The 10918-nt window shown below is 30.9% G+C and overlaps 1 protein-coding gene across 1 annotated transcript; it reads left to right on the plus strand.

Moving 5' to 3' along the window:
- Positions 1-3820: 3820 nt before the first annotated feature.
- Positions 3821-5217, plus strand: LOC106757420 (cucumber peeling cupredoxin). Its single transcript, XM_014640089.2, has 2 exons — positions 3821-4086; positions 4634-5217. Exons 1-2 carry the CDS (start codon positions 3900-3902, stop codon positions 5032-5034), a joined length of 588 nt encoding a protein of 195 aa, XP_014495575.1. The 5' UTR covers positions 3821-3899; the 3' UTR covers positions 5035-5217.
- Positions 5218-10918: the final 5701 nt, after the last annotated feature.

A 10918-nucleotide genomic window follows, 5' to 3' on the forward strand; every position in this document is an offset into this window, starting at 1 on the left:
GTCAATCTTGAATAATAAACTAAAAATAGAATATAAAATTCTTGAACAAAAATTGAGAAATCTCAACTAGAGGAAAATGTGTTGAGAAGAAAATTGTCTATCCTTGAAAGAGATGAAACAATAGTTTTTGAGTTTGAATATTTCAAGACGTGTGTGTTAGTTTTATGATTTACAGATTAATAATAATAATTAATAAATCTTTAAGATAAACAGTTCTCAATTCCTTACTTGAATAGAAAAACGAAAGTATACCTGAAGGATTAGACATTGGAAATAGTTAATAAGCAACTTGAATTGGTCTCTTATCTTTCCTCTGTAGAGCACCTTTAGATTCCTTTGTATTTCCTCTCTTGATGGGGAAAAAGAGAAAAGAATTTGGAATGATACGATATGCTCACAAACGGGGACCATGACCCTTTATGTAACTTTGACAATTACTTTTCTTTAGTTTCAATAATTATAATTTGGCCCTTTCAACAAATTAAAATTATTGTTGGTCTCTACACAATATACTTTTCATGAGATATATACCTTAGCCATATTTTCTTAATTAGATCACTTTATAGTTGGCTTATAAAGTATAATGGCCATAACACATTTAATTATTTGTTATATATATATATATATATATATATCCATATAAATCCTTACAAATATGTTAGATTTTATGAGCTCAAAATTGCCATTATATACCTTGAGCATATCCAAAAGTCCTATCCATTGATTATATTCGCATGTAGAACCAAAGCAGTTTTCATTGCACCAATCACAATTAAACCTGACAATGATCACTAATGCTGATAGAACCAAGTGGCATAGATTCATAATGAAATGTGTAACATGAAAATTACGTGAAAGTGACTTGTACACGTTTATTTTCAACTGGTCCTAACTTTATCTCAATGATATCAATACAATAACCTTAATCTACAAAGTGAAATTTATGAATAATAAACCGAAATATATGCATACATGAAAGTCACACATAAAACACACAAACACTCAAAAGTGACTAACTCCCGCTAAATGAAAGATTCCTCAAACTATAAAACACGCATATGAGCAATATGCTCATGAAAGACCTTGGGTGTAAAAACCTTATTAAGAGGATATACCATCAAGGAGTTTGTCCCTAAGTCTTCTAGGAAAACCATCCACTTTGTACTCTTTCTTTAACAACTGATTGGATGTCAGAGTATAACTTAAGTGGTCTTTCAATTCCTTTCATAATACACAATCCTATGACAAAAATCAGTCATATACCCTGATTTGATGTCTCATAGGATGTTACAAGTGTGACAAACACAACTACTGTGAAAACGAATGCAAATCAAGAAGTTGTTATAATTGTGGAAAGATCTGCCATATATAGAAAGGTTTTGTTGAGATGAAAAGAAAAGTGAAAGAAACGTCCTTACAAAAGAAGATGAAAAAGAGATAGAGATTTTAATGTTATTAAAAAGCTTAGAGGCTGAAAAGGGTTCTACTAATTCGGTTTGGTATCTAGACATTAGTGCAAGCAATCACATATGTGGACGTGTCATTTGAAAATGATTTGAAGATAGTCGTAAAAGGATATAGAACAATCAACATATTAGGAAAGATGAACGATTTGGAGAAATCATGGGCCAAATGATGAAAAAAGGTAATTTAATTCTAACAATGGATACTATATTTGAAGGATAAGCATTGTCATCTTGGTCCATATATATATATATTTATTTATTTATTTATGTATTGCATATCTGATTGATGTGGTATCCTTTTCCTCCCTTCCTTTCACTTGTAAACACTCTTTGGAAAGCTTTTGAATAGTAGTAGCAGTGGCCAAAAATTGAGCGTCAGGTCACAGCCTCTTCATTTTCACCTTCATCACCACCGGCGTCTGGAACCACTCCAACCCTACCTTCCGGCGAAGCAGCACCATCACCTCAATCAAAGCCCACCGAGCCAGGTTCAACTCCACCACCATCACCGGGCTTAGCCACCTCCATAGTCGCAACTTTCTCTCTTCCTTTCACAACCCTTGTAGTTCAACTCATTGTTCTTCTAGACTTGCTTCTTCTGCATCATTTGTGTTATAGACCTTTTTATTATGCATGCTGCTTTTACACACTTCAGTGTCGGATATAATGATAGGGTAATTTCACTATTCGTCGTGATTGTATTTTTGTAGGGTGAAATAAATTTGATCTACTTCCATTGATTGCTAATTTGTTTGGCTATGCATAGACGAATAATTGTCGTATCGTGGACTGTTTCTACATCATTCCGGTTAATTTATATATAATATATTATTAATTTATATGTAAAGTCCTACTTTTCTGCTTATGAGTTTTTTTAAAACCAATCTTGGAATCTTAAAGTTTGGTGTAACTTATAAAATATAAATACTCTCACTTCTCAAAAAAGATAAAATGTTCTGCCAAATGTACAACAATTAAGTAATGTAATTTCAATTTGTTGACTATGAATTATTAAGTGCAACTATTGAGACCAAGACCAATAAGGTAGGAGCGGACAAAATAAAAAAAAAATTAATCTCGTGTTTTAGGTATTAGTGTTCATACCATATTATTCTTGGGCTTCCTCTAGAATAGATTTGTTTAAATGGCGTAAAATAAGCTAAGTAGGAAAAAACATAGTAACATTATTTTCTAAGCATTATTAGAAGAAAAGTTGTTTTATAGAGGATTGGTATTAGATACTCTAGTTTAATTAGAGATTCTAATCCACAAAATGACTTTAATTGCATCATCTGTTACTTGAATTTGTTAATGTTTTACAAGTAGAGAGATGTATTTTGGACATTCTAATGTGTATTTGTGTAGTTGAGAATAAAAGAAGCTTATAAATTATTTATGAAAAAGGAAAAAGATGAATTGCCCAAAGCTCATCACCTATAGACAAAGAAAATTTGGACAAATTTTAGTGCTACAAGAAGTAGGTTACATCTAGATAACATTGTTTTCTTAATGTCCAATGGAGATTTCTTAAGACTTTTTTAAGCAACATAACACAAATACCTTGTCTTTTAAAATCAACGAGATTAACTCTTATCATTTGATATCAAAGCTTTGGTTTAAGATGTTTTTATGTGTTTGTGTTTAATTTTTTCTTGTGTAGATATCTAAAATTGTTCAAATCATCCTATACTTCATACTTAGTGGCCAAAAAATTAAAAAATGTTTAATTTTTAATTAACAACAAAAAAGTTTAAATGATTTTTAATTATGGAGGGTAGGTTATTATATTCCTATTTTATATTGTCAAGGATAAAATCTCTATTCTACTTTTTTTTAAAAGATGATTCTTCTCACTAAGTATTTTGAGATACTATTAATAGGTTATATTACACAGTCTCTATTTTAGAGTTTAGAGTTTGGTTTTGTACCTAAAAGAGTCTTAAACCCAAGAAAATATATTTAAATTGTTGAAATTGTATTAGAAGAAGTTTTCAATGGAGATACAAGAAGAAACCATTCATCTTTTAAACTTCTTTCAGAGGTGAATATTTTGAACTCAAACTAACATTCATTTTAATTAACTTGATTTTTTTTTCAGATAATTAAAAACCAAGCCGGTAAGAATTGATAAAATTGGGAGAATTGTTTATGTTGCGGTGGGTGGAGAGAGAGAGTAAAAAACAATAGAGACAAATTTATACTATATTTTTGAAGCTCGGGACCATGTCTTTGCATTGACTTGATCTGGTATGTTACCCAACAAGTTGTTACATTATTAAAAAAATCAAAACCCAGCAAACTGTTCCATTAATAATTCGGTTCTATCTTCTATATATTCAAACGCAGATACAACCCACTTTCAAGCCATTCTTAATTCTCAGAAACACCAACAGATTCATCAATCAATCAGGGGCGATCTGATAAACACAAAACATGGCTCAGTTACTTAACATGGTCATTCTTGTAGCAATTGCAGTTTCTGCAACGATTCTAAGAGGCACAGAAGCTGCAGAATACACAGTAGGTGACAGCACCGGTTGGATAAGTGCTCCCACCGGTGGCGCTTCTTTCTATTCCGACTGGGCTTCCACTATCACATTCAGAGAAGGCGACGTCCTAGGTGAGTAAAACTATCATCAATTAGAAATCTCGTACATCGACTAGAGATAATGCCAATTTATAATATAGATGATGATATTTTGATAATATTTTCTGACAATTTTTTTGATAACAGAACTATCATCATAATAAGAACTACCTACTCATTGTTCATTGTTTTTAAGGTTTTAGGTTGATCGAAGTCACCAATTTATAATATATACACGGTGTAAACTTTATTTTACCATTTAAAGAAAAAAGTTTTTTTAACAATACTTTTTTAATAATGTTTTGACAATAAATACACGTCAGCTTGTGATTGACCCGTTTCAAATATTTTTTTAAATATAAATTCAAATAGATCAATAAAATGATGACATGTGTGATGTTATAAAAAAGTTGTCAAAATATCAGGATTGATGTTTTAAATATATCCTAACCAGATTTATGTGACATTATACTGTACTTAATATCGATCCGCTGTTGAATCATCCATTAATTCTAGTCTCACATTGGAGAGACATGGATTAGAGTAATCTTTGTTTAATTATGATGTTTGGTTATTGCAGAGTTCAGATTCAGCTCAAGCCACACCGTGGCAGAACTTAACGACAAGGCAAGCTTTGATAGTTGCAGCGTGGATCAAAATACGGAAGTGTTGAGCAATTCACCAGCTAAAATCACCCTCAATCGTACTGGGGAGTTCTATTTTGCATGCACCGTCCAAGGCCATTGCAGCAGTGGCCAAAAACTGAGCGTCAACGTCACAGCCTCTTCATCTTCACCCTCATCACCACCTGCTTCTGGAACCACTCCAACCCCACCTTCCGGCGAAGCAGCACCACCACCTCAATCAAACCCCACCGAGCCAGGTTCAACTCCACCACCATCACCGGGCTCAGCCACCTCCATAGTCGCAACTTTCTCTCTTCTTCTCACAACCCTTGTAGTCAACTCATTGTTCTTCTAAGCTTTTCTTCTGCATTATTTGTGTTATAGTTCATTTCATTATGCCGGATGCTTTCGATTTCCGTACGTGTTTGATTTCACACACTTCAGTGTCGGATATACGTATAGGCTGATTTCATTATTCGTCGTCATTGTATTTTTGTAGGGTGAAATAAATTTGATCTAGTTCCATTGGTGTTCTTAATTTGTTTGCCTATCGTGGACTATTTCTACATCATTCCAGTTAATTTATATATAATATATAGTAGTGGTATACACTTTTACGTTTATTTAACATACATTATTATAAAGATAAAATAGTTATAAAGATAAAATAGTTATAAAAAAAATAAATATTTGTAACTTTTTTCAAAAAATAAAACAAGTAGTGGAATATTTGTATATCTTAAGAATGACTCTATCTATTATTAATTTATATGTAAAGTCCTACTTTTCCGCGTTTATGCCGATCTTGGAATCTCAAAGTTTGGTGTAACGTATAAAATATAAATAAGAAAATGTTGTGCCAATTGTACAACAATTAAGTAATGTAATTTCAATCTTTTGACTATGAATTATTATGCGTAAGGATTGAGAGCACAACCAATAAGGTAGAGACGGACAAAATAAATAATAATGACGACTTTTGGGTATTGGTGTTCATACTATATACAATAAAGAAAAAGAGAGGTTTAAGCGAACACTTTTGAAATTAAGACTATCTAGAATCCTATAGTTATTAGTTAACTGAAAAATATTCAGAAAGATTAAATGGGAACTAAGGATTCATAGACCATCCTCGAAGGTAAAAATATTCTAATAAGACTTATATAAAAAAAAAAAAAACTTTTTTTCTAAAATCTTTAATTAACACAAATTACTTAATTGAAAATAAAACTCTATTCCTATTTTATTATAAAAATCTCAACAAAAATATATTTTTTTGAACCAACTTTATTGAAAAGAAAAACTATAACTCCAAACATCTCTAGATATGACTATTTTTCTAGTATTATGCATCTTCTTCTAGATTTTATTATCATTCTTTCTTGTATAAAAATATGATCATCGTAGGTAGAAATTACAAACCACTAAAATGAAATGTTAGCTAATATAAAACAAACATAAACCTCATTTTTGAAAATAAACTAATTCATTGTTTAAAACCCATGACATTTCAATACATACATACATTACATATGCATACATATGTATGTATGTATAACTTTTCAATAAAAATCATAAACAACACATCATACAAATCCACATGAAACATGTTGTCTCACACACATATGTGAAAAGAAAACATATTATATCAATAGTACAACCACTAGTAATTGTAACTCTCACACGTAGCTTACCAATAAGTGTTAACTCTTTGACAAGCATACCAAATCATTCAAGTAATATGAAATGGTAAAATCAAATATCGTTTTCCAAGATACTCATGTAATACTAAATAATGATACAACTAATAACTCATCTAGAATAAAGAATAATTCATGAATTTACGATTATGTGCAAATAAATAAATTGATCAAGAATAAAGGTTAGAAATGGTATGGCACTTCACCAACTTCACTCTTATGCATATACAAACTTATGTCTTCTCCATTAAGATACTAATGTCAACCCACGAGAATATTCAAACCCTAATCCCTTAGATGAATGAGCCTAGGTTTTCTTGTTAAGAGTCAATCTCTTGAACACTTAAAGAACAAACCTGCTTTAAGATCTAGAGTTTAAGATAACTAATGAGTCAAATTCTATCCCTAGATACAAGCTTCATTAGGCATCTTGTTAGTCTAGGTTTCAAAAGATACTTCTCAATACCTAATAAACCACATATTAATCTATAAATTTCCTCGTTACAACAAGCATTAAGATCGAAAACAAAAAAACTAACATTTAATGGTAGAGACACACACACAACACACACACACACACAAAGGTTATCATGCTTACCATTTACCATCAAAGAAATTTTATATCTCTATGGATGTGACATTTAATGAGCATGAATTTTATTTATGTTGATTTTAAACTTCAGGGAGGCAATGAAAGTAAAGTGCATAATCATGATGTTAGTATGTTTGATATCTCAGATATAAAATCATATTGTGAAGATAAATTATCGTGTGAGGATCATTCTGCAGGAAGTAACTCAATCCTGGATATGGACATTTCTTTTCAAGATAATATAATGTCTTCTGATCATAACCAATTGGCTCAATCTTCTCCATAGGTTCAGCTTGACTATTCATAGGTAACTTCTGATCCTATATTTGATAATACTAATGTAGATGAAATTAATCATTAAATTGTTTCTTTTGGTCCTACCCATGATAATACTAATTTAGATGAAACTGATTTAAATTGATTCTTGTCTGCGTAAGACCACCAACACATCAAACACTGAGTTTACTACTACTCAATATAATCTTTCACCATGTTCTAACCGTGGTCAACCTCTAACTAAATATGAACCAAACCTCCAAGCCAAAGTTAAATATCTCATTAGTAAATATTTGTCATCTCACAGGTTATCCCAGTCATATGCATCATTTGTATCTCAATTATCTTCAATTTCTATTCCTAGTAATATACAGGACGCTTTGGTAGATCCTAGATGAACCAACCAATGGTAGATGAGATGACAACTTTAGAATTAACTAACACTTGGGATCTTGTGTCCTTACCAAAAGGGAAGAAAATTGTGAGCTGCAAATGGGTATTTACAATTAAGCATAAAGCTGATGGAACTATTGAGAGGTATAAAGCACGACTTGTGACTAAAGGTTACACTCAATCTTATGGTGTAAATTATCAAGAGACGTTTGCACCAATAGCCAAACTCAACATTGTGAGAATACTTTTGTCACTAGCAGCAAACCAAGATTGGTCTCTTCTACAATTTGATGTGAAAAATGTTTTCCTACATGGAGAAATTTCAGAATAAATTTATATGGATTCTCCACTAGGCATGACAGATTCAATTGGAATGAAGGTTTGCAAATTAAAGAAGGCTCTATATGGATTAAAATAATCCCCAAGAGCATGGTTTGGAAGGTTTACCAAGTCTATGAAGGCTTTTGGCTATAGAGTAAGTAACTTTAATCACACCTTATCTTTAAAGAGTGGAAAAAGAAAAATTACAACTTTGATTATATATGTAGATGACATGATTATTACAGAAAATGACCAAGATGAGATTTCTAGTTTACAACAATACCTTGTATCTGAGTTTGAGATGAAAAAACTTGGAAACATCAAATATTTTTTGGGTATTGAAGTAGCTTTATCAGAACATGGTATTTTCCTGTGACAAAGAAAATATACTATTGACTTGCTATTGAAAACTGGGCTGCTTGGGATTAACCAGTTGATACAAAATCATAAACTCTTTCAATGCTCAAATTCAGCAAGTATAGATAGAGAGAGATACCAAAAGCTGATCTTGTGAGGTTGAGTTAGACTTAAAGCCCACTTAATTTAGAGTATATATGTGGTTAATTTATAGTTTACATTTGGGTGCAGACCTCACTTTACAAGTCAGTTTTGTGGGATTGAGCTAGACTTAAAGTCCACTTTTTAACATGGTATCAGAGCCAGAGCTTATTCTAGCGAGATTTGTGTGGACATATTGAACCATTAGCTATCAGGCCATTATTAGACCACCCATTAATGGAGGTGTATTGGAAGTCTCACGTCGACTAGAGATAAGTCCAATTTATAGTATAAAAGTAGATGCAAACCTCACTTACAAGTCGGTTTTGTAAGGTTGAGTTAGGCTTAAAGTCTACTTCTTAGTAATAACATATACAAAACTGAAAAAATAAGAAAAATGAAAGTAATGAACTTCTTAACGCAATGGGTGAAATGTGTTTGAACTTCTTATCACATTTTCTTATAATGAGACTCTTATGCAATGAGTATAAGCCTTGCTCCCATCTATTGAAAAAGAAGGTAAGGCTAAGCTAAACTAAGAGAATTGGTTAACAAAGCTTTCTTTATTTCTGTACATTTCTTTCAATTTCATCCACATATCTTGAGCACTTTTATAATAATGATATGTTTTTCCTTGTGTCAAGCTGTGTTATTTCCTTCGTATTATTAGTCATGATAATATTTTAAACTTTCCAATCTACAAATTTTGCAAATAATATCATTGTCTTTTCAAATGCAAAATCTTTCTTCGTATAATAAGGGAGGTGTGATTTCAATCTCCTTGGAAAACAAAACATATTTAGCATAGCCATTTAGATAGAATTTTTCAAGATCTTTATTTTTTTAACTTTCAAAAACCTTTTTTGAGGCCAAATGTTAGAAAAGAATGTGAAGCTAAGCTAAACTAGCAGAGAAGGTGAATCGGTTTCGAAAGTTATCTAAAACGATAAACCTTTTCTTAAAATTTTATGAAAAACTATTCTTCTTAAAAAATCAAATGCAATTGATTATGGAATCAAGATTGATAAAAAAAAATTGTACACAAAAAAACTAATACAACAGTTAACAATATAAAAGAGATATAGAGAAAGATCACATAGAATATGTCATGAGAATGTCCTGTAAAACCCCAACTATTATATGAATAATTATTATTTTATAAAAATTGGGATAATCTTTTTATATTTTTTGTATAATAAGATTTTTCTATAGTAACATTAATAATAGCATAACTTCATATACATTTATCTCTAAATATTTTACATTTATGTAATTATTCATAAAATATTACAAAAATATATATTTTGTATAATATTAAGAGTTTTACATCATAATAGAAGATTATTTATATATTCAATATCTCCTAAGGATATTAATATAAATTACTTACGAGTTAATCTTTAAAAGATCTTTTACCAATTTTCCAAACAACACTTATAGAGGAGGTTCTTCTACTGTACAATGCATATGAAAGAATCTTTGTAAATCTTAAATATCAATCTTAATAAACTCAACAAATAACACTAGGAACGTAGAATTAGACCTACAAACCATTAGTTTCAAAAGAATGAGGAAAATCTTTTCCAGAAGAATGAGAAAACCCTCTAGCACATAATAATTGTCATGCAACAACGATATCATATAGTACAGCTTCAAGATATACTATAGTTTATTCAAATTGTAATGGAATATGTCCTCTTTGATTATATCATTTACTTTGTTCAACCATAAACCTACTACATCATCAAAACCAAGAAGCTAGAAAACTAGAAAGGCTACGTAGATAGATAAAGGATATCAGAGAGAAGGAGAGAAGACTGGTTGACATCTTACAGCAACAATTTTTCCCCTTGCTTTGACAGTGAGAACTTAATGTAAAAATTCTTAAAACTGAAGTTAAAATTAGCAGTTTTTCAGAAATGAAAAAGGGAGAAAGGGCCTGTTTGTTTCACATGCAGCGACAAAAAAATTTAAAGGAGTTAAAAGCTAAATGAGGTAATGCAGAGGTGCTCTTGCATCCTATTTAAACATTTATATATATATATATATATATATATATATATATATATATATATATATATATATATATATATATTCTCTCCGGTTTTGCAGCCTGTAGCAATCTGCACCTCTGCATTTAAAGCTGTCTTCTTATTTAATGAGCGATGCAGAGAAATAATGATGATGATAGCATCTCCTCTTATGAAACACCAATGACCAAAGTGAACAACAACCCTTGTCCTTTCAAATTCAAGGAACTGTGCTATGTATATTTATGCTTTTTGTTTCACTTTCATTGACAGCTTCTAGCTGCCTCTCTCTCTCTCTTTTCTGCTGCAAGGTAAGTCAGATAACAATTAATGAGTTATGCAGAGATTTTCCAGGTGTTGTGGTGTTGAATTGAGGCTCTTCCATGCCATTAATATGATCATATTTTCTATTGGCTTTTGAGGCTGCAA

The sequence above is a fragment of the Vigna radiata genome, chromosome 3 (assembly GCF_000741045.1).
Source record: "Vigna radiata var. radiata cultivar VC1973A chromosome 3, Vradiata_ver6, whole genome shotgun sequence".
NCBI classification, from domain to species: domain Eukaryota; kingdom Viridiplantae; phylum Streptophyta; class Magnoliopsida; order Fabales; family Fabaceae; genus Vigna; species Vigna radiata.